The sequence below is a fragment of the Bombus flavifrons genome, chromosome 11, assembly GCF_040668555.2.
Source record: "Bombus flavifrons isolate JBK064 chromosome 11, iyBomFlav1_principal, whole genome shotgun sequence".
Taxonomy (NCBI): Eukaryota; Metazoa; Arthropoda; class Insecta; order Hymenoptera; family Apidae; genus Bombus; species Bombus flavifrons.
In genome coordinates, this window is record NC_138452.1 from 11,347,616 (window position 1) to 11,373,475 (window position 25,860).

The window sequence follows — 25,860 nt, forward strand, 5'->3', positions numbered from 1 at the left end:
TTTTTTTTTTTTTTTTTATCTATCATTCATCGTTAATCATACATTTTATATCTTATGACGTAATATTGGTGTACTTTATATTTCACAGCTTACAAATAATTTTACGATCAGTTGCCGTTTGACGGGTTAAAATCTGCGCAAAATCAAAAATGTCGACAGAGAAGTCACGAACGTAGAAATTATTATTCGTCCAAGTGTTAGTTTTTTATAACTTTCTTGTGGTAGTTTATATTTCTACACGTTCGAAAGTAAAATATTTAATTTTAACAACTTACCCTTCGGTTTGTCATGCGCCAATGCCCTTTGAAAATGTTCCTCCACCTCGGACGCAGCATCCCCTCGGTAATGAGTGAAGACCACGCAATTTGTGCTAACGTATTGCGCTATGCTCTCACCATCGTCTGAATCTTCCGCTGCAGTGCCCGTACCTACGGCTATAAGCCAGTTAGATAGGGCAAATTTGCCAGGAGTAAGCAATATTAATTATAATATGTAATAACACGAACCATTTGTTAATTTCATCCGCGAAAGTTTTTATAGTCAAACACCAAAACTTAATTCACGACGTTATCTTTCATCCAGAAATTGATAATAATATTTCATTATAAAAATGTTAATGTTCGTTAACCTATGTTTATATAAGTTATATATATAATAATTTTTGCATTCTGTGACGGTCAAGTTCGGAAAATGTGGGAAATTAAAACATGGTTATCGTAAAAGCTCACCGTCCGTGGATCTGTCGTCATCTAACGTTCTCGAGGGTTGCGAAGTGGTCGATGCAACGGGTGGCCGTGGTTGAGGAGTTGGCCTTGGCGATGCTGGACTGGGTGCCGAACCGACGGAACCTGCGCTGCTCGGTTGCCCTTGCGGAACACTTCCACCAGCTGCACAAATTTCAAGACCTGCCGCCCCGAGTGATCTTTGGTGAACGTTCAACTGTAAAGACGATAATATATCTATATACACGTGTTGCTGTATTCGAAAATATTATTATCTACGACGATTGATATATTAACACAATGTATCTTAATTTACACGAGTCTCTGTAAGATATTCAACTGAAAGATAAATGAACTCCGATTGAAGATTATTAACCGTCGTATGCTTACACACGCAGTGATTTAGATAGTCACGGTTTAAGTAGAATTCATGCCACTGCTTTCGCGTATCTTGATAAATTTCACAAAATCCCTTCATTAATATTTTCATACGCTTCTATCATCGCGTGCACATTGTACGAAACACTGTGATATTTCTATTTATCAGAGTTCGAATAGTCAATCATTTCCACGATGTCGAGTATTTGAATATTCATGCAACGTACTGGACTAAGTCATCGACTACTAACGAAGATTTACTTCTTTGCGTTAAGAAACTCTTACGGGTGTGTCATTTACAAGCGTAAAAGCTAAAACCTGGAGCTCGTTTCAACCGATTTTCAAGAAGTTTCAGGACAACGTACGAAACGATACGCAAGCAGTTGAAAGCATCGAAGAGAAGATATTACAATCAATACAACGTATGTAAGTATAAAAGCCCATCACACGAGTGTTCCAATATCAATTCCCCAAACATCCTACTCAACCATTCGATCAAGCAATCAACCTTACCGATCCACGTTTCAAACTATCACAAGACCCTCATAACAACGATATCGACATCTCTCGAGGTCTGACCAAAATATTATAGGGCCAAGTGGACCGCGAGCAACGAAATGCCCGTCGACGAAACGCTTCGACATGCAGCTGCAACGGCGCGGACAATTCCAGGGATTTTACCACCCTCGAACCACCCTTACCCCACCCTCCTCAATAATCTGTCCGCCAGTCACTTGGCGAATCCGTCGAGGAAACGCGTCGTCGTCTCGGCTGACGTTTAGTAGGTAAATCGTACGAGCGACGTCCTTAGAAGAGGGGTAGCATCCATTGAGCACATACCGACGCCAAGCGTCGGCGTCCATTGTACCCCCCACTCCTTGCTGGCAGACTGCAAATAGCGCGAGAGCTATGCTATGCGCACTGGCATCGTCACGGCCGGTCGCAATGAGACCAAATAGGACGTAATGCTCGCTATTCATTAGATCCTACGGATGCAAATGCCACGCTGGGTCATGGCATTCTGCTCGAATTTTTTCGACCGCGTCGAACTGTCCCGATACGAGAGCGCACGCGACACGACAAGCCAACTATTCGGCCACGATGGATCGAAAGATGGCAGCCGCTCGAGCGTCGCGTCGGGACGCCCAGGCGGCGCTCGATCGAGACATTCCTCAGGATCTAGATTGCGAGGATCGTGAAAGAATTATCAGTACTGACTTCTTTGCGAATCTTCTCTTTGAAGTTTAGAAAATTTTTAACGGATCGTCCGTTCGAGATGAGTAGGTTGGTTTGATTGGCGGCAGTGTTTATGGCGAGGGGTATCGTTATAGGATTTACGATTGTGTGTAAATTATACAACGAATCACTGTCACGATCCAACGCTACCGTGGAAGAAACGCAGCCTAATTCCTCGAAATCAAAGATATCCGTCCGCCAACTCTAACAAATTTTCCCCTCCGATTCAACTTCGTATCTCGTTCGACACGGCAGGTCGGCGAGGAATTCGCGGAAGAGTACGAACGAACGGCGAGCGTAGACAATTGATGTCAATTGCTCGACGCTGGTATCGTAGCTCGATCAATTCTCCAAGACGTATCCATAGAACGAGAGAAAAAGGATCACTCACTGTGTATATACAGTCCATAGATGAGACCGTTAGTCGCGTGGTTCATCGTCTCGAAAGCGGAACATGGCGCGCGTCTCGACGTCAATTAATTCCGCGCGCATAATCCGCCTGTGGATTATTCGAGGAACTCGGAGGACGCGAGCGTTTCGAACGGAAACCGGCCAAGCACGTAGGCTGCTACATAATTTTAACTAGCCTCTATGTTCGTTTAGCTGCTGGCTATCGAGAGCTCAGAATCCTGTCGTCTTTGTCGTCGTTGTATAGAGAGTCGAAGGTCGGCAGATTGACGAGCAGATCGAAAGTGAACGGCGGTGGGTACATAGGGTAACAGGGATCGCGCGAGACAATCCTGCGACATTACTCACGCGACTCGCCGCGATCGCGATGATGACTAGAGAAATACGAACGCGTCAATTAGCTTTAATCACGGCGTCTAGCATTTCCCGCCTGATATCGAGGCCAAATGTTTCCCTGGCGCTGCACTTTCCGGACGTCGCGTCCCTTAAATAGATTTGTCGATAGAAATGTTCGATTCGTTGATCGTTTCTTTGTTTGATAAATGGATGCTGTAAGAATGCGACGAACCAGTATCTTATACTTTTACGAATAAATTATTTTAAAAAAGGACAAGACATTTAAAGAGATACAGACAGAAAGAAAATGACTAACGACACAGAACCACGGTCGGTCGAAAAATAAAACTAAAAGCATTCTTTATATAATTTTCAATCGCTTCGCCTCTATTCTATAATTTCAATTTCGAGATACGCGCAATCCAAGCGAATAAATGAATTCTGGCTGCAGAGACGCGGGTATATTAGTAGCAAGATAAATCGACGAGACTCGCACGCGGTCCAGCCGATATTCATTATAGCTAGTGTCCTATCTGACGGCGCGGGCCGTGTGCCGCCGGTACCTACATCGATCCTCGAGATCGTGCCGAACACGATCGTAATGATCCAAGAAAGCACGCTTTAGCGAGCAAGAGATGCATGCCGTCTCGACGCGATGATAAAGGACGCGCGATCGCAGTCGCGCACACGTAGCCGGTAGCCATTATTATTATTGTTGCGCCAACTATCGCGAATAAATCTGCCAGGCAGATGGGTACGCATGAGTTATAAGCCGAATCGTGAAAGCACCGTGATTGGTGTCCACTAAATAACAGTCGAATTCCCTCACGATAAGGAACACGTTATTCTTGTTTTGATGCTTGTTTATGGCCTTAGAAAATAATTTTATGGCGTTGCAGCGAGATTAAGCAGCGGTATTAAATTGTTTGCGCAGGTTGTTCGAAGATAGGACCGATATGTGGCAAAGAGGATCATAGACAACGGTGTTGATAGCAATTGCGGCTTAAAGTCGTTCTCCTTGAAACTGTGACAGCTAAGTTGGAGTTTATCGCCGAGTTGAGCTTAGTCCGAGGCAATTCATCGTCGGATTAAATTTCGATCTTTAGCGTATGTGTGAGTTTTGTTGCGAGTGTTGCGTGATAATTAGATGGTAATTACGTTGCACGAATGAATCAAGTGATTTTTCCAACGAAGTACGATAAATTAATTGGAAGTCCAGTCTACCATTTCTTGCTTTAAGCATTAAGTTTCATATTGATTTATACAGTGAAAAGAACAAATATAATCATAGGCGATGTATGTACCGTGTGCGATATAAGCTGCTACAAGAAGAATTAGACGATTATTAGTAGACACCAAAATTCTTTTTTCGAATAACGTAAATCGGCAGGCCGTCCTGATCTCATCCCAGAGAATCGTCTTAAAACGAGCATCGTAGACTTATCAATCTTCTCTTACCTAGCAAAAATATACGCTAAACGCAAAGAAATTATAGTTGATGAAACGGCGGTTAGCGAGGTCTGACGCGTAGGAGCGTTTAACTCGCCGCCATAAACGACGGTTTGTACAATGAATTACAGCCTCAGACCCACTAATGAACGATCGCAATCGCCCGAGAAGATGTATGCACGGTCATGCTACGCGAACGCATACCCGATCCTCATCATTCGACGGCACGATACACGCAATTGCAGTTGCGTATGCGTCGTGGTAGCCATTACTGTTGCGAGAGACCCAGTGCGAATGAGACCGGCCGACAAATGGACACGCGCACAATGTTAAGTATAAGTTTAACCCTGGCAAATCGACCGGGAGACCTGCGTGGTCCAGTTCTAGGCTGTGCCAACTCTTTGCCAGGATCCTCGCTTATATTTGATTCTTCTAATCATGATTATTCGTTACAAACCTTGAACCTTCGCAGAAAGTTGTTTGTCGCATGTACAGCGTCCTGCGTAATAAAAAATAACGAACGTTTCTCGAGTTTCTAAAATATCTGGTAACTTTGAAAGTCATAATTTAACGCGAAGGGTCGAAGAAAAGAGAACGACAGTCTTCGCTACATTGTTGCACATCGAACAACTATAAACAACTTTAACGAAAATATTGATTCTCTTCGTGAATTTTTATTCCTTTTCTAAAATCCTCCTCCCTCCCCATAGAGAACTATAACACCCACCTTTGATTCGCGATACTCGTCGCGCTTCGAAACTAAAAAGCATCATTTGTCGGGCGAGAAACGAGACTTTGGAAACTTCATTCGCTGGACTCGTCCCTCGAAATAAACATGTGATATCCTCGCACCCAACAAAGTCCTAGCGGTGTTCGGGCCACGTTTCTCGTCCCTCCAATCAGTTTGTCGTCTCCAGGCGACTCCTCTCACTCTCGTCTCGCTGACAGACAACGTTTTCGCGTGTATATCGAGGGTAGGTGCGGGTCGCGTACTCCGCCTAACCAATTACGTTCATACATCAGCGGTGGGTAGCAACGCACGAAAATAAGCTGACGCTGATGTATGCTGTGACTGATGGCGGCTGCCGGGGCACGCGTGGGTCGAGAGCAAAGCCACACTCTCTATGGCGCGACGCGAAATTCGCGCCAACGCGACTACGCCTCCGAGATGTTATCATTATCTACTATAATAAACCGCGGTTCGACATTCCACGGACTGGTAGATCACCGGCGTGATTCTGAAACAGCGAAAACTTGCGGCGCAGTCGAGCGACGTCGAACGATGACCGCCGGTATTCGGGGAACGCGCAATTGATCATGAACTTGAGCGACGAGTCCGGAGGTACACGGTAGTCGCTTCCTCTTCGTCTTCTGCAACATTTCGTCGACTCACTGTTCGCGTGATTTACGTTTTCCAGAAATTTGAGAATCAGGTAGTTCTAGGAAATTGATCGTCACGGCGAGGATACGTTCGGCGAGCCAAGATACTGAATTTGAGATAGTTAATCTTCGAAGCAGGACCGAGCAATGGATTTTTTGAGGCAATAGGCGAGTGACGTGGGACGACAACCGAAGGTCGATCTTTGAGAAAATTGGTAAAACGTATCTGAAAATTGGAAAGGGTAATTTTTAATACGCATCCTGCGAGAAAGTTCGAATAAGAGTCTGCGCGTATCATTCCCTGTGAAACCTCTTTTCCCTAAAGACCACTCTTTACACCAATTCAATTAAAGCAGCTGATAATTCGTGAAACACAGAAGGGTGCACGGAGAACGACACCGAAAAAGCAACAAAAGTACGGCAGGGATTAAACCAGAGGCGCGGTTCGAATCTTCCATAGATTACCACGGCCAAGCATCTAGCATCGGTCAGACGACAATGTGGTAATTAATCGAAGCAAGCCTGTCCGCGACGGTCGACTCTTCCTCTTTTGCTTTTTCTCTTTCGCCCGAGGCAGCGCTGGCTTCCCTCGAAACGGTCCACGTCCTCGACATCCTCGCAGCCAACGAGCAGCTCTAGCCCCAGAGAGAGCTGCTCGCGGTCTTTCAAAGCATTCCAAAGCGCGAGCGCCTGTTCCTCCTCTCCTCCTTTCCTTCCCCTCTCTTTCATCCCCTCCTTTACTGCACCACCGGTGTCGAGTCACTTCACGAACCTAAGACCGCGTCTTTATTTGTTTCCTCTTTTGTCTTATAGATCTCTGAATCTCCGTATCGTCTCCTTCTCCTCCTTCTCCTTCTTCTTCTTCTTCTTCTTCCTCCGTTCACCATCGCAATTCCTTCTCTCCACTTTTCTGCAGTGTTCGGTTTCTCTGTCCGCTACAGAAAGACTTCCTCTGCATCCTGCAACCCCCATTAAAATGCTTAATACCCTCGATGATCCCGGACGTTGATTTGGATTTATGTTCCACCGCGAATCCAGAGAGAATACGACTGTGGTCACGGTTGTGTACAGAGCCCAGTGATCATTGCTCGTCGCTGTTCTTGCGTTTGTTTCTGCGTCGAAAGTATCTGCAGGCCTTTCTCTCTGGGGACTAGTTTTTGCCTGTTCTGTGGGGGATTAATCGTGTCGATAATTCGTTGTTCGCTTAGACAGAACGTTCCACGATCGTTGCTCTTTTTTCGATCGGGCTCGTTGTTGGTCGTTCGACTTGCACGGTCTAATGGGACGAACAGACGGTAAAGAAAAATGTGGCGTTTCCGAAAGGTGTATGGGGACGGCACCGATTTATGTGTGATTACATGTAGTTCGTTAAGCAACATCGGCATGTTTCGATAAAAAGATTTCTAGAGGTTTCACGAAAATCAAATTCTATTTGATCAGACATTCTCCGTTTTATCGTCGTAAATAAAGATCGAACGTTGTATTATCAACGTTCGTTCAATGAAAATTCATTTCTACCAGAGCGGCGCTCATATCCAAGTTCAACAAGATCGCGCTCTAACGTTTGAAGCGGATATCTCGCGATAGATTCCGTGACGATCCATTTGAAAATTTGTCGATTAATGGCGACGACACCGTGGCGGCTCCTGAAAACCGTGTAAAACCAGACAACCCTCATCGATCGCGGGCGAAACGAATGACCGGGTGTCCGTCAGGCCGATTCCCACATCAATTCAGACCGGAGAGAGGAACTGCGTCACTCTCTGTTCGACAAAGGCGAATAGCGAAGGTGAACGGTAGGAACAAGCGGCGATACGAAAAAGAATGGACCTCGACCGAAAAAGGGATGAAAAGGCGCGTCTCGGTCGCGAAAAACGAGCGAAACGACGATCAGCAACGAAAAGAGGATGAGGGAGGCGGGGTCGGTAACAAGCTACCACGGAGCATCTTGCAATTTGTTTGCCGGACACGGCCATTCGTCGACACGATTCTCCTATCTTCCACGGAGATGAGAGTCCACAGATCTCGACCGCGCCGCTGGATTACGACTATTGATAAGGCGCCGGTGAACGAGTTCCCTTTAGTTAAATTTAGTTCATTAGCAAACCAGCCAGGTGGACGATGGAGCGATCCCTCGTTCGCCCGACAAATTACAACGAGATCGGCCCTCATCCTCCCCCTTCCTTTCTCATCGATTCCAACTACTTTGGGAACACGGGAAAGTAAGCCGACCGCCATTCCAATACCAGGATGCTGCATGAAGCAGTTATTGGGATTCGCAAGTTCATACCGTGCTCCTTTAAAGAGAATTTTTTAGCAATCCAAGTAAAACGTGGACGAGCTGGTTTCAGATAAATTTTCCAAACTATGGAGAATCACAGCGAACAAAATTCCTACAAATGGAAATTATGGAGGAAATATTTCAGTAACGATAACATTCTACGAACCAACTATCTGCGTAACGTAAGAATTAGAAAGAACAGATTAACAATACGTTGTATTTCGTGAAACGTGACTTTGCTGCGAACGTTACTTCGTCACTGTCGTGCAAAACTATTAATTAATTAATTATCACTGACGCTCGTAACTCGCAACGTATAAAATTTCGTTGATAATGTTATTTCCATAGTGCAAGAGGATCGTGACCTCGATATCGGAATGTCGCGACACGACCGTAATCCGCGCGTTTTTCGTCGACATTAATATTGGCGAGAACGATAATGGCGGCGACAACTAACGCGTCGGTGGCGGGAACACGTGGCGGCCGCGATTCCACGCGTCACCCAACGATGGCTGGACTTCAACGCATTCCACCCCGAGAGCTCGACCTCTTATTTTCAGGCCGCGTAAATTGCGCGTGCGAGCCGACGCTATGAATTTCGCGGCAACATAATCGTAAAGGCGATAAATAGAGCGGCATTCCAGTCTCCGGGTGTCGAGGAACTCTCTGGCCTTAATAACCCGTCATTTTTATCATATTCTCACCTTAGATCCTTCTAAGAGTCTTCTAATTAATCGATGGACATCCACGATGGAAACGGAAGTGTACAGTCTGCTTCGCTTTGAAGTTTCGCGCCACGCGCCTCTTGCGATCCGGCTGTCTCAATTAAATGGAAAGGCTCGCGGGAATGTGTATCGAGCGATGATTCACGGCGATCCATCGCTTGGAAATACTCTGCGATCCTTATTAGATTCCCGTGATTTACGAACTCGTAGTTGGTGCAGTACGTTTCTGGATTCCCTTTAATGGACGGGATTTCTCCTGCCGTCTCCTCGAGTTCATTTTTTTCACCGGATTGTGGATCGCGTACTATGAGAATATGTACATACGCACGCGAGTGAACACGTATTTTACTCTCCCTCACCTTTCCAGAGATTAGGAATGGTTTGCGAATTTCCAATGGTTTCCAATTAACCTTCTTTTTCCCCAGTACACGTCAACTTCTCAGAATCTTACATTTTTTATCGCGCGATATACTCATCCACGTTTCCCAGCATTCGTAACAGGATTCGATTCTTCGAATTGCAGGCTGCAATCGACCATTCTCAATACTTTCATTGACTCGTCGAGCATCGACCACCTCTTCGATCCCGCCACCATCAGCCTCGCACCACGATCAAAGCTTAAAACACATTCGTGAGACACAGAGAAGCAACCGAGTAGCTCTCCTCGATAAGTCCTCTTCCATCCACAAAAAAAGAATCGCACGTCGTTATCCATTTAATGTTCCTCCCCCTGGGTAAGTATCGTGCCAGCCAGATATCCTTGAGTAATATTACGGTATCGCGATATAAATGAAAACGTATTCGTGGATGGTGGCAGTGGCGTGGCAACCGATGGATCTGTGAGTCTGGGAAATTTTCTCGTGGACGCTAAGCTATCCAGGCCACTGTGGACTGCAGAGTGGGAGGGGTGGAATAGGCGCGTTAAAAGCCATGGGACCCCCGAGAGATACCGGACAGACGAGGCCTTTAGTGTCCTGTTATCAGAGCCGATCCGATACGGTCACCAATAACTTCTGCTACCTACCGCAGCGACGTACTAAAGGTTATGCTCTGGCTGGCTGTCCGCTACCGACCGCCGGACCCTTTACCAACTTATTACTATGTACCGTCCGCCGGCTCGTTCGAAGTTCGCGCCGGCCAATAGTTGTCCAATAAAGAGCCGCTCTTTACATTCGCGGCGTAACACCGTGCCGCCGCCCGCCGGCCATAACCGAGATGCATAACTTAATGCACTTTATCGGAGACTTGTTCTTCTGTTTTTTAGGCGAGGGAGGAGGCTGAATGCGCGCAGCGATGAAGCTGTGTCCCGTAAGGATTGTGCTGAGAATTAAGCGGCTCCTGTGGAGTCTCGCTACGCTTCCGGTGAAATGAAACTTTAGCTTTTAATTTCTCAACAGTTGGAATTTCGTGCGTCTTGGAATTAAAAGAAGTATGAAATTTGCAGAAAATAAGACGATATGACGAAGGTAGATGGTAGGTTTTTGAATGGAACCAGGTTTATGTTATAGATTAGACGAGCCTGAACAATTAATTGTCGAAGATTGTTTTGTAAGGAGCTGATTTTACAATTTCGGTACGCAGTTTATTTTCCTCTTCTTATATGTATCGTATATACATGAATATGCAGCGTGGAATTTGCATGAATATTGAGCTCGGTCCATTAAATACTTTTAAGGCGCGCTTAAGGAACACTATCCCATATATTGGCATTACGAACGTTGAGGATAGAAATAATTTTCAGATCGAATGAATGTATCGTTTGTAGGTCTGGCTGTTGTTAACTTGATGCGGTGAAATTTCTATGGCTAATTGAAAGTACTTACGCCTGTTTTAAAAGTGGTTTCGATAAAATAAATCGTGTTATTAAAGTCGCTGCGCTGTTTTCATAAAAAGAACGCGTCTCATAATTAAAAGAATAACTTAAAATGATTTCGTACTTAAATTCATACCTATTTACGTCGATATTAAAGGAAGAAAAAGTTGAATAAGTATTCATGAAGATACCGTACTTGTTTTGTTCCAGCAAAATAATTTTGTTTCGCAATATTCCAGCAAAATCCTCGACTATATGCTTGTCTTGGCAATTTAGATCGTAGTACTCGAGGGACTGACAGCGGAACCATCGCATTTCCACGCTTCGAAAAGCATTCCGTTAACTTGACTAATTTCGGCACCTGAGCTCGGGCCATTGAAACTCTTAAACCGACGAAACTCCGCCCCGATCGAACACCTCGTAGAATTCCAAAACTGATCCCTGACTTTGAAGAAATAACGACGCCATTGAGAATGTAGAGACAAAATTCGAGGACTGGCTTTAAATTTCATATCGTTTGATAGCACTTTCGTATGACTACAAAAAATGTAATAATACGAAAATAAAGCGTGGAAGTTGGTAAAAGAACGCTTCGCTGGAAAATAAAGATACCTTCAAATACCTCTTGTGGCTACTGGTTGCGCACAGTTACTTCGTAATATTTCATCGAACAACTGCGGAAATTCATTAATTTTCTTCTACGCTTCTTAGAATTCTATAAAACTGCATAAGGTCAACGCAGTACGCGCAGTAACCATTCTAATAACTTCATTTTACAACACGGCTACAAGACGATTATAAGGTACATACAAAGACAGATTTCAACGAACCAGTATCTGAAACTTTGTGCGTTTGCTGGCTCACGCCGCGTTCCATCGTTCGTCTAATTGTTTCCTTATTCGTCGATGAAATGCACGCACGACGATTATACGGGTGACACGCGAAACCTTTCGTTTCCTTATGACTGGTGCGCGATATATGAATTCCTCACTGGCATTTCATCGCATCAAGTAGTGGCCGAGATACTCTAGGAATCCGACGAATGTCCTCCGCGAGTCAGCGCGCGTGCTTTTCTACGGGGATCGCTCGCCTCGACGTTTTACCGTGATTCCTTTATTTTTGCGGCTGCGCTGCACGAACAATTTCCGTTTGTCCGCAAAAGCGAGACCTCGCTGACGTTAAGCTAGGCGGAAGAGGAATATGCGCCGCCTTCGTCGCTTCCTTCAGGCATCTCTTTACACGTTTTCATCCTGATGAACACTAATACTTTCATAACGAAGAAACTTTTGGTATCGTATACGCATACGTATGTAATTATAACATTACGAATGAACAGAATCGTCCGTAAAATACGCAGCATATTGCCATTACAATTTGAATGAGAAAAGTTCCTAAATTCAGAACCCTAACGAAACGCAATTTCAATTACTTCGTTCATATTATTCTATCAGATTCTATAGAGATTCTATAGGTTCTATCAGATCCATCGCCATTCATTCTTTCGCTTTTATACACTCGCTAGGTAACCAAAGCGACGAACGAACGAAACGTATCGAATACAAACGTCCAATCCACAGTCTGGTCGTTATTCCGCGCCATAACGCAGTAATGTCCTCCAGATTGCACCCTTTGCGTTTCCTTCGCCATCGTTCACGAAGCATAACCAGTCACCTTGTATAGAACCGATCCGCGCGATGGCATGAAAATAAGGTCGAACGATTATCTCTGTCGTCGGCGGGATGCGCTTGTACCAGTTAGAGAAGCGGGTCGATCGATTGCCAACCAATCGTGTGACGCATCGAAAGAAAGATCGCGCGGCGCGATCCCCTTTCGAAAATAATTCTGCCGACTCTCATCGCGATACTCGAATACCTGTCGTTCGTTACGTGGTCCAAGCAGATTGCTCGCGAGAATGCGATCCTTTGCACGACGATTCGATTAATATTGAACACGCAGACCGCCTTCGGATTCTCGAGTCTTCCCCGCGTTACGTGCGCAACCTCTCTATCTCATACGATACATCTCGACGATTCCCTTCGTTTTCTTTCTTTTTCTAACTCTTTCCTTCCATTCTCTTTCTCTACTGTTTTTTTTTTCTGTCGCTGTACCGGTATTGCGCTAGCCGCGATGCAGCTACGTATCGAGGACGATCGGATTCGTCTCGAATGCAGCGAGGACTCTTATTACACCGACTTCTGGAAACGGCTACGTAGAGCTAAGAAACCGGCGAGTACAAGCCACGAGCGAGACCGGTCGCTTTTACTGTCACACGGAGATTCCGTAGAACGGAGTAGGTTTAACCGGTCAATGGGAATTAAGATACGTGGATGCCACGGTTCTGGAATCTTTCCGCGCGATTTTCATGAGATGATAATTGGTTTGAGCAAAGAAAAACGAGATTACCTACTATGTACATCGCGAACAGCGAAGAAAGTTCGATGTTAAACGAAGATTACGCTACTCGATAATCTACTTCGTTAAGAAACTGGTAACTCTTCTTGTAATATGATCGCAAATATTAAGATTCGCCTGTTTTATTTTCTCAAAACGATAAATAATAAATAAGATTTGTTACTTAAGATGTATAAAAAGAGAAGAATTAAAACGTTAATAGGACGACGATAAATTCAACGCGTCATATTCGAGAAGATGGGTTGGACAATTGTAAAAACGAAAGAGAAAGGATGATCGAATCGGGATGCTGGATCTCGAATATCGAGTTAGGTATCGATCGAAGGATCGATCGTTCGTACGTGGTCAGAGCGAGGAGGCAACGGCGATCGGAATGCGATCCTCAGAAAACAGAGGTGGCCGGTGAACGCAGTGGCACGGAGCGTAGCCCCCTTTAGCGCGTGTCGCAAAGAATGGCGTTCCTAGACTAAAAACGGAACAGCGGCAAGGAATGTAACGTTGCAGCACACCTTGCCCCGAGCTGTGACACGAGTTCGCGCGGACGCGTATAGAAACGCGCGTGCACACAACCGTGAACAAGCAACCTGGCCTGGTACGCGTGAGATATGGCGATTCCGTACCGATAATTGTCGCACATCCCGGCAATTCCGCGATCTGCCAACACCAAGCAACATCGTATCGCATCCGCGTGACGTGTTACTTCTCCCTGTTGCTCGTCCTTCTCAACGGACATGCCAGGACTTCCGTCTTACCACGCTGTCGACACGCCTGCGTGTCTTTTGTTTCGACTTTTTCCTCGAAAGCACGGTGAAAAGGTTGCGCGTTTCTCGTGGTTATGGACGAATTAACTTCGATAAGGAACGCGCGTTGCAGTAAAAGTAAGACGCGGATGGATGTCGAGTCGCGTTCGAGAAAGTCCCATTGTGTTTTAAAACTTTCGAACGATTTGCGACATTCGATGGAATTTTTAAAACGTAAATGATCAAAAATACGATGGTCACTGGTTATTTCGTTCTGCTGAAAATAAATCGTATCGTGTTTTGCTCGTATTCGGCAAGAATTAAAATCCGTCTATGTTAAACTGCTCGATTAGCTTCTAATTTCAAATGACTGTAGAAACTTCTAATTAGTAGACGATCCAGTTAGCAGGTTAAAAACTTAGTATTTAATCGACCATTCAACGCTACTGCAATTAAATGCACTTGGGGTACATTTCACGATTAAATACGATCACACTGTATCTTACAAATTGATCGTTCGCAGAGGTAAACCGCGTCCGACGTTAGAAGCAGAAATTTTCGCCGTAAATCTAGCTCAAAGCCAACTAGTTGAATGAAAAGGACAGCTGCTTGCGGTCCGATTCTGGTGCATTTCGCTGTAATCCAACGGGTCATCCAGCGTGATGAATTACCATCAAGGATAGCGCTGTTTCCCCGTTCCTTCCTAGTGTTTGATGTTAAACGTGATTAACGTGTTCTTCTGATTCTAACCTCCCGTTTGATCTTGACACGCAAATCTGCTCTCCTATCCACAGCTGCGCCGATGTTATCGTGGAACACGTGCTATTCGGTTATTACTGTATTCGAGATTATTCTTCAAAGTGCTTGAAATAAGTCTTTAACACCAATCGCCTTACATTTTAGCTCTAAAAAGTCTTAATCGCATTCGTGTTCCACCTTAATCTCGATATTAACGTTCCTATCCTTTTTCTTCGAATACCAAAGAAAATGGCTGATGTGTGATCAGTTTGTTGGTATAAGTGGCAAACACGAAATCGATTAACGCGAGAAGATAATTGCATTTAACGCATTAGCCAATAATATACGACGGAACAAAGAACTCCATGCAACGTTGACGTTTCACATTCTTCGATCGATAATTCATGAAAATATCAGCTGACGGTGATCGGATCGAGCGTACTAAATATCGCTTCCAATTGGCTAAACAATCGGAAGCAATTGCCGAGTCGACGCAAAGTGGACGATCACAATGAACGCATAAATTTCGTTCAACAAATTCGTTTGGAAAATGGCGGATCTATCGTGCAGGCCCCGAAGTCTTTGCTGGCGGACAAAACGTAACGAGAAGCAGCTGCTACAATAGTCACCTGCGGCGATTAATGGCGTCCGGTCGGCGACCGTAAATAACAATAAACCAGTTTACTGGAAGAACAGTCGCGTGGCTTCCGTGGTTCTGGGAACTATTCTAGCGTCCCTTGCGCTTCGTCAATGCTACCGCCACGACGAGCAATTAATTTCCACGGACGTGAATCGCGATCCGCTCGTTCAAAGATTTGCCTACGATGGAGTAGAACGGGGCACCGATCCTATAGCCGCGGAAGCTTCCTTATTTTGTTTTCAATACAACCAAAGATTTTCCAACCAAAAGAACCAAGCTGAAAGATGTTGCCGACCAATGAATCGCTACCTCTTGCTGCATTTGGTTCTGAACCGTTCTGCTTACATTTGGAAAATTAAAACTACGTTGGTTAATCAAAGTTACGTTCGTACGATGAAACGTCCTCTTTCAAATAAAACTTCAATCGAAGCGTTTGGAAAAAATCATTGCTTTTGCAAAATCAATTTTCAAATTATCAAAAATGACATGGTGATTGATAACACCGCTGCAAGGTACAATCTCAAACTTAATCCTTCCCTTAACCTATGCATTAGGAAACCGTTCAAATTCCCCGTTCAACGAATCAATTCGCATTTCAGTCCGTTTCCCAGAAGTCGTTGAAGAAGCTCGATCACCACTTACAAATCTTCGATCAAGATCTCGAAAAGTCGACCGTGTCGGTGCGGCGTATAGAGACGGCAGCAAGTCCGCGAAAAAAAGGTCGAAGTGAGAGGCGTCTCGTCGGCGTTCTCAGCTGGCCCTCGAGGAAAAGCTTATTCAATTCAATTCTAATGGCTCGGCGTAAGAGAGTCGCAAATAGTTGCATTCGCGATATCTCGGGGGGCCGCAACGTCGATCCGACAAGAGACGGTCCGCCGCCGCCGGCGCACGCTCTTCTGCTGTCTTTCCGCGAGACCTTTCTCGAATGATGAGAGTATTCTCACCACGTTTTCCGCGACACCGGGATATCACGGATCTTCAAAGAGCCGCCACGTCGTTCTAGCATCGTTAATATAAATTACACCCACACGCATACGCGTTACACTCGTGTGTCGAGGTCAAGTCTCCGCGTCTCTGAGGGACGTCCACGAACGCGCGCGCGCACGTTAGTGTACACATCCACCACGCAGCTATAATGCACGCGTCGACGTATTACCAGATTCTTAGGAATGCTTATAATTTTACGAGCCTCCTTAATATGCGCTTAGCTTCTGCCGCGGTAGCCTCTTCGGTCTGCGATGCCTCCTCCTGCCCTGCGGCCCTCGTCTTCGCCCTTCCCGACCTCCTACCACCTCCCCCTCGCTCCCCTCGCGTGCCTACCTACGACATTTTCTACTTAACCTTTGAACCAAGATCGTTCGCGCGTAGCAGGTGCATTCCACCTTGCGGCGCGACGATCACTCGAAAATCCGTTCCGCGGAGGCGCGGTCGCTGCCTCCTCTCCTACCGGGGAACGTCTATATTGGATACGGCTGAACGAAGAGGGATTCCAACGAGATTGAAGTTACCTTCTTCTTGCTGCATTTTTTCAACCGTTTTCCTTCCACAGTTTTTCTTTTTATTGTACACCACGTCTACACGTACTCATGTATAAGTGTTTTTTCCGTTCTACGGGCTATGCAAGTAGGTATAGTAGAGGTGAATAGATTATGTGGATGAGAAGGCACGGAAACTTCGCGGGGAATGCTTACCGCTACGCCGAGTAAAATTATCGAGACTGAACTTCCCATGGATCGTTCAACGACCAGATTTCTGATAAGTCAGTGTGGAAATTGGGATGTAAGGGAAAAGACAGGATGTAGAATTAAACTCGTTTTGTTCCTTTGCCAGCATGGAACGGGCTAGGTTTAGAAACTATGATAAAAATTATAATTAATCGTATCGAGTTGCGAAGTGAATAAAATAGGTTCTTCTCGTTCTTTTCTCTAACAAAAACGAACACCCGTTAATTTCTCGTGATTTCAGATTGTTCGGAAATTTGACTTCAAAAATAGATGACAAAATGAAGTAACAAAATAATCCTTTAATCGCAAACTGTCAGAGATCGATATATTATATGTTTGAAAGTCTCGGTTCACGTTTGGCAAGTTTGCGTGGAAAAGTATGTCAAGCACGTTCGACGCGGAACGCTTCGTGCAAAATGTACCTAATTCTAACTTTCCCGATTTCTCGGGCGCGCTGTGCATTTTTCAATGCTCAAGGTGCAAAACCAGTATGGTACGCGAAAGCCACTCGGCTCGTTTATGAGACAGGTGAAGGGCCACGGTTTTTATCCGAACGAAACTTCCCGTGTCGCCATTTAAGCGCGCACGTAATCGTCAGCGTGTGACTGACCAGTTGCAATTGCATTAATTCCCTCCCATAATTATGAATCTTGCTCGTGGTTTCCGATTGCCAGGTCTCGCGTATCCGTAAAGAAAGTTGGTCTCACAGTTACCTATACGTAATTAAAAGTTGCAACTGCTTGGAATGCTTATTGAATGAAAGAAAACACGATAGCGTTGATTCTGCCATTAGATAGGTATACGTGTGATTTTATTAACCTTGTTTTTGATTACTTGCGCTATAAAAATTGAGAATTAAAAATTACAGTGCTAACAAATTGACATTCCACGACCTTTTTACGAGTAACATTGTAAAATTCAAAGTTTAGAAAGCGAATACTAAAGGCGTAGGTTAAACAAAGAAAAAAAATATATAATTATGCAGAGATATTATGCAATTTAATTCCTTCTAGACCGAGTGACTAATGAATCGATGCTAATATTCTTGCATTCTTATCTACGCACCATGTGACGTGAATTGATAAAATGACTGGCACAGCGTGTTTACCATTTGTGTAAAGCGTTTCAGCAATTATGACGTATATCTAATGCTATTGACGTTTTACAAGTCTTATAGATATTAATAACAAATACCATTGTAGTTTCGTAAATAGAGAAAGGAAGGATAAAGCTAATGTTGCGTAACGCAACAGAGAGAAGTAACTATTATTTACCTTCTTAATAGTTTTCTAATTTTTCTTCGTTGTCCTTAGCAAGTTTTTTTTTCTAAATTACAGACACAAAATTAACTAAAAGTACAAAATCTCCCAATGTCGGACAATCCTCGACGCATTTTCCCAAAACTGTGAAATAACTTTTACTTATTAGATACAGCCATAATCATTCGCAAGAGTTAACGTTGCACGTTAGTTCGATGATCGAACTTTCCATTTCTAGACTGACCATTGATAGCGATCTGAAACTTCTCACGGCACAACGAATAAAGTCCGATCGAGTCAGAGTACAATTCGTCGGATTCGAAAGGACGCTACGTTTTCATTAGTCACGAAACGCGTGGGACAGAGACACCAGTCTCAGTCAGTGTCTCAAGGGTTGACTCAACAACTGTCGATTCGTCACTGTCAGTTAGTGCAGTGTCACGAGCTGCTCGAGATGAGACGACCGATTATGGGAATGAAAAATGATCCGCGAAAACCTTTGATATTTCGTCCGCTAGTCGCTAGGGAATACACGGCCTTGGTTTTCTGAATGCAGGTCCGAAACGAGTTTTCATTGCGTCTTTCCTTGCTTTCGATAGAGACGAGGAAAAGTTCCTCTTTTTTCACCTCGATCCTTTTGAACGAGGAAAAGTCACACGACAAATAAGATCGTGACTTTCTCAGTCGGCGAATTGCGGTATGGTCACGAGGAAATTTATTGCTTCTGTTGATGATATTAATGAGCTTAATGTTGTTATAAGTGAATGCGCAATGATATTGCAGAATCGGGGGCTGGAACGTAAGAAGAACTTCGTATACGTGTGCTATATAGCTTTGTTTGTGAAAGAGTGGGTAATTTTTTTGGAGTTATCGCGATGCAGAAATGTAAATAAGCGAAGAGATCGGGTTATATCGAACGAAGTCTTATAAATTAAAGACCTTTTTTTACGAATTAACGATGTTCCCAATTGTTCGACGTCCATAAAGATAAGATTAATAGTTTAAGTTAAAAATTTATGTTATTAATGCCCAAGAATAACGAGGTGAAAACGAAAGAGAATAAAAATGATATTTTATGTCACAAACGGAAGACCGATCTTCGATCCATGATCACAGAACGAGAAATTTTAAATTAGAAATCAAACTAAATACGAATTAAAATGCAAATTGAAAAAACTGAAACGATACACAGTAAATTTTACGAATATTCACTAAACAACTAGAAAAAATCTTCCATGTAGATGGACATTAAGCAATGTTATTTTATAAATTAGCAAATAAAGACATAAGCATTACTGAGATGTTACAACGAATACGACACGTTAAAAAGAGTAACGTCGCTATATCTGGCAATTAACGGTTAAATTAAACGTTCATTGATGTTCCTGCGTGTCCTTTCTTATCATCCTTGAAAATGGTTAATTGCGAGCGACACGAGTCGAGAATAACGGTCGTGAAAATCACAATTTCTCTTTTTCCTTTTCACTTTAAGACCAAGGCTACACACGAAGCTCGATATCATTCTGTTAACGATCGCAATTAAACAACCGTGAGATGACTCAATTATCGTTAATACGGTCGCAATGTGCCGCTTTCCTCAGAACCTTGCAGAAAAGAAAGAGAGAGAAGCGAGTTTAATTAATCTGCAGTTCATTCGTTAAAACCCGGAAATGCGACCCTGTTCCCTTGTAATTGTCTTAGTTCGATCGTTTCCTCGGCTAATTGAAATTCTTACCCAAGTAGCAGTGGCGTCGTGAAAGAAACTTACTGGACTCTATTAATTGAAGCTTAATTAACACGTTGGCAATCGTGTGATTTTGTGGTTCCTTCTTCGATTGGCGGCGAAAGCAAAGAATTAATTATTTTTCATGAAAATTGTAACGAAAAGCGTTATAACGTTTCAGATTTGTAGAATTACTGATTTTGCTAGGCTACGAAATATTTCGATAGTGTTATTTTATCACGATGATAAGAATTTCTTCTATCTCTTTGCTTTATACAATAATTTTTTCTTTAATACAATCTGTTTACGTTTGTTACGCAACGTAATGCGTAATTCCTAATATCTATTTTTATTATCTTATTATATCATTATATTATTATTATATCATTACGCTAATCTATCTTTTATCTGTAGTAAAATATTCAAACACTTTTTAGCGTTCTATTCACCATTCATACCGTATGTAACAAGCCACTGAACAGAGCTGCGGTGTCCGAGCGGTTAAGGAGATGGACTTGAAATCCATTGGGTACTACCCGCACAGGTTCGAATCCTGTCCGCAGCGAAAATTTTTTTTTTTTTTTTAAATCATTTGTACACAAGCATAGGATGCTAAAATATCATATACGTATTATTTTTCAATTATTATCAATACAATATTAAAAAAAAAAATCGATCTCAAACGACTACAGAGATATACTATGACCGTATTTACTCTCTCGAAGCTTACACGGTATAGAGTTTAACTCGCGTATTTCCAACGTTCATTTGTCACTTTTATAACATTTATTTTGCGTCAGCTACGATTGTAAATGAATCGGAGAAGAAAAGGTTTCCGAAGCGTGGCTTCCGCGAGTATAACGACTGCTCGGAAGTATGAAGTATGCAGATTTGAATAGAGATTAGGAAGTTGTAATTCGTCATCGCACCTACGCAATGAGCGTTACGTTCAACCGAGATTCGATGATAGCGATAATAATTTGCAAAGGGCACGCAGGACCCGATAAAACCTACGTCGACGTTGATGCATTGCGAAAGATAAGTTACTTCTACGAGCGACGACGTCTGCAACGTTTAAAGTTTGTAACAGAATTGTAAAATGAGTATTACGAATGTATCTTTAAAGAAGTGTTTCTAGTAAAAATTTCATTCTTATTCGACATACATTTAACTACGATAGATTTAATTCTAACTTGACCAGGAACATCGAACTTTCGTGCAGAACCTATTACGCTTACGAAATTTCTCTGTAAAGACACGCAAAATGATATAAATGTGAAAAAGGAAAATTATCGAAATATCGCGAACGAACGCGAGGAAAATTACGAACACCCTCGTTTTTCGGTGGTGGTTGCGTAGGTGGAGTCCACGGGCAAGCGATGACAACGCCGCCGAGAACAGAAGCCATTTCATAAAAATTCCTCGACGGTCCCCTCGCGTTTCTCTCGCGTCGCTCGTTTATAAAACTCGCGTAATTGAAGAAACAAAGGGGACTGCAATTATGCCTCTCGCAATTACGGCGGCGTAAAACGCGCTTGCGCGAACTGGAGAAGCATGGCCGAGCGCGGCTTTCTTCCACGCTCGACGCGACTTTTTGATGAAATTATTTCCTCCGGGAGAGTTGTTCTCCGCTGCCGGAAACGGCAGCAGACAGAAAGCCGCGACCAGACCGGAAGCGCGCTCCGCCTCGTGAATAAAAATCGCTCGCTTCGGGGTAAAATTAAGCAGTGCTTGTTCCAGATTGGTCGAAGCCAGCTGCTTCTTGTCAGGAAGTTTTACCTTTCGCTTTTTTTACACGTTTTACGTAAATAAAATTATTTCTCGAACGAACAAATTCTATTTGTCCGATATTTATGTATGTATATCGCAGTTTGCTTATTATTGTTTCACAATTATACTTGTCGTGAAGGATGTCAGAGCGAGTGTGTAAAAATATATAGGTTTTCCCATAAACCTAACTAATTAATCAACTTTGTTCTTCGCACGATTTCGCAAACGTTGCACAAATCCACTCTCTTGGCGCAAAGATAAATGTCTTACAATTAAATAATTATGAAACTATCTGTAGGAGGTATTTTTAAAGAAACCTGTTATAAGATCTTGATAATAAGAAATTGAAGGATTTGTTAATCAGAGACGACAGACTGTGCCATTTTGCGCAATACGAGTAATTTAATTACCATCGCGATGATTGCGAAACTCTTGAAATTACTTGTACAAATGGAAACGCGTTAATGTAAGTGTAAGAAGTGGCAATAATTTAACTTTAATAACGTAGATCCACATCAAAAGCCACCGTCCTATCTCAGACCTTTAAAGCGCGAGAAATCAGACCCGTCGACGAATTAGCATACGTTTTCTTCTGAGACGAGGTGACCGTAAAGCTGTCGGCTATCGCGGAAATCGCGGTGAACCATTGTACGGTCGAGGACAAATGTACCGTGTCGAGCATCGAGCAAGAAGAACAAGAAAGAAAGAAGAAAAAGAAAACGATGCAAGAAACAGAGAGAGTAGAGACGAAAAGGATGCGAAAGCGCAAATAAGACGTCGCCCGGTCGTTTAGTCGATCGTGGAAGCGAATCAGAAATCGCATGCAGAGCCACTGGAAAGGTTTACGGCCTTCGTTATCCTCTTTGCGCACTCATCAAGCAGGAGAACGCTAGCCCGGCATATTTGCGAAGAAATAAGTAAGCGGCGACCGTGCACGCCTGACGATCGCGATCGTCGATGTGGATTCCCCGTTTCCGATTCAACACCGTTCCGCCGGTGTGTGATGTACTGAAATGGAATTATCTCGATTCCCCTTCGATCCGATCTTCCGCCTGCCTTTGTTGCGCCCGTTGACGTCTTCTTTCGCTTCTTTCGCTTCTTTCGACCCATAGCAACTTGTACAACACTTGCACTGCCGCTCGCAAATATCAGGGCACTGGCTTCTTTTCGATGAAATATGTTTTATTTACTTTTCTTGTGTGTTTCTCAATGAAAATATGGTTAAACGTATCGTATGAAAAGAAACGAATGTCTTTGGTCCAGATGTTTACGCGAACACAGAGCATTGTTTTTCTTTAACCATTGAATTTATATTTTTAAAATTCCGTCCGTCATACTTATCTAAAGCTACTCTAATTGTGTAACTTGCCGTTTCCATTTACACGCTATTTAACCTTGATAAAGAGGTCTTATCACTGCTAACTCTATGCGAAGCGAGGCACGCGCTGCTTTCGCGTGTTACACGCTTCGTACATAATTCGAACCGCGTAAAATCTTATCGATGACTAACAATCGCTACATCTAGGCTGTGCACAAATATTCTTTTCAATCTGTAATTAACGTCTCCTTTATCGCAACATGTTTTAATTGTACATGTAGAAACTATACACGTGAATTAATTTGCTTTAATAAATGTATAATTAATAAAAAATTGTTTCCAAGAACGCGACAAGCATCGATCATTCTGCGTTAATTCACCATACTCTAATCCGCACATATTACAATGAAAACCGTGAAGAAACCCCACAAGAAGGACCTTTTCATCGCTCGAATATCGGAGAATTTGTCGCTCCGCTCGAAGCAGGTCGAGCGAGAAAACATCAAAGAATTCTTCTTCGACCCTGCTTCGACTCCGTCCCCCAAGTTCTTCTTCTTCCTCCTCGACGTAATAATCATTTATTATCCCGACGAGTAATAACCGGTAAGCAACGATATCATGAAGCTACGAAATTAAGGCTTTGTTTAAAAATTAGCTGCCCGTACAATTTGCGCGATCTTCTTTCATGAACTTTGCCCGCAAGCTCCATTGTTTACTTCCTTAATAACCTTTATTTATCGTACTCTAACTCTAGTGTATCTAATTTTACAGCTAAGATCTTTCTTCCAAATATTTCATTTTACATTTGATATCTTTTCTTCGAACGTTTAATTTCAGAACGAAAATTTGTTATTATAACGTATAACTTCTAAACACGTGATTATGTGTAACAATCTCCTGCCGCTTCTCTCTTTATACGAAGCTATACAAAATTTCTTTGATCTTTCTTCGTTCCACTTAGGACACGTAGCTTCAAGTCACAATTTCTTCTGTCAATTTTGCTATAGAAAGAGAACACGAACGAAGGGATTGCCGATATCGCAACTTGGACCAGCGAGATTCGACGTACGCTCAACGAGCGCTGGCGTCTTCGCCAACATCGATGAACGCGTTATCGTAGTTGGCGATAACGAAGCTTCCATGTCAATGCTCGGTTCGCCAGTTAAAGCTTATCCGCTCGAGTCGTCAATGAAATAGCTGCGCGTGGCCTCATCAGACACGCGAAATTGATGAAAGTATGCCGGATTCGTGCATTCCACGGAAGTCTCGAGTTCTGGCCAGCTTTGGCAAGCGACGCGAGGTGAACGCATCTGTTTGACCGTCTCGATAACGTGTCGCGTCGCGCTTTTATTAATGAGAGGACATTCTCGACGAGCTTTCGGAATCTTCCTTCGCCGACGGGATTCGCCAAACGAAATGGCGAAAACGCGAAGAATTCGCGGCTAGCTGCCGGTCCAATGAAAAACAGATGCTGGCACCGTCGCCCCGAAACCTCGCTTTTTCACGACACCCCTTTGATCATCCAGCTGCATCTCTAGAGGATCGCTCAACTTTTCAGACGTTCTGTTGCTTTGATTTCATCGACAGACATTTACGGAACAACGATCACGGTGATTCCTGTTATTCGTGAAAGGAAACAATAACTTTGTGCGTTGGAAAATTATTAGCGACATTTACGAAGATTTGTACAGCAGGCTAACTTATGATTTAGTGCATTTCTCTGCGTAGATATGAAAATTCCAGTTTCAGATATTTAAAATGGTTCAGCCAACTGCAAATTGTTCATCGTTCTTTACGATTACCTTCCAAGTTATTCCGACGGTTCTCGAATTTCTTGCTCAAGGAGTTCCACTGTTTCTGCAGTGATTTTTACAATTTCACGTTACAAGCATTTATAATCCGACCAAGTGTATCTTTGAATTATTTTGCTGGCGAATAACGCGCGCACGGTTCACGGAAGATTTGCGTCAAATTCGAGAGAACCACTTCACAGGTGATGTTCTCAATTGAAACGATGATCACGCACGATCCCTTAATCGTGATGCCAGAGTGCAAACGGTTCGAGAGAAGCGAACGTGTATGCCTCTGCCGCGGCACGCACAAAGGTGTCTTTATTAACCCCGGGAAACTAGAGAACCGTGCAAAATGTCTGGCTCGAGGGAGGCTCTGCTCTATATTAGCTCGTTTTATGCAGACGCCACGGCCTCTATCAAATTAAGTTCATACAGGCTTCTCGCCTTCCGCGATCTCGAATCTCGACTACGAAGTTTCCCTTCGATCGATCGGTTCGTTTGTGTCGTCGCTTAATCAACGCGAACATCTCGGCTTTAGAAGCAACAGCGCCTTCGTGGAATTCGAAGAACCCTGCCGCGAGCATCTTTGCTTCGAGAAATTTCAGGAACAGCCTGAATAAAATATATTTCCTACTTTTCAATCGCTTTTCACACGTTTTCCTACCATATTTTAATTCAAGTTTAACTATTACGATTAAAGATAAATAGATATCTGATGGAGAATCTTTCACCATTTACCAAACACCCCTTTTGTACTCGGCTTTCGTTTCAAACGGTTTCTTGAACTATCGTACGTCTCGCCATCGCTATTGATTTTGTCTACAGAGCGATTCCGATCGAGCGTTCATTCGCAAGAGCAGAAAATAAAAGAAAAGTCCTAAATACGTGTGACAACGGACAGCACAAAGATCTCTGAGAAATTTCACACGTGTATTATGCCTGGAATTGATACACACTGAGATTCCCTCCTGTACAACTCGCATACGTATGTGAATACTTGTAATATACGTATACG

The 25,860-nt window shown here is 43.4% G+C and overlaps 1 protein-coding gene and 1 non-coding gene across 3 annotated transcripts in view; one reads left to right on the top strand and one right to left on the bottom strand.

Moving 5' to 3' along the window:
* vg (transcription factor vestigial) overlaps positions 1-25,860 on the bottom strand; it is a 78,256-nt gene that overhangs the window by 20,842 nt on the left and 31,554 nt on the right. Inside the window, exons 2-3 of one of the 2 annotated variants that reach the window (XM_069123974.1) lie at positions 729-939; positions 276-428 (exon numbers count right to left, since the gene is read on the bottom strand). In XM_069123974.1, coding sequence (XP_068980075.1) covers positions 276-428; positions 729-939 — 364 coding nt within the window. Of the gene's footprint in view, positions 1-275; positions 435-728; positions 940-25,860 lie in introns of both variants that reach the window. The other variant, XM_069123972.1, reaches the window with a different exon arrangement.
* On the top strand, positions 20,448-20,529 carry TRNAS-UGA (transfer RNA serine (anticodon UGA)). The gene has a single exon. It is a non-coding gene; the product is annotated as a tRNA-Ser (tRNA).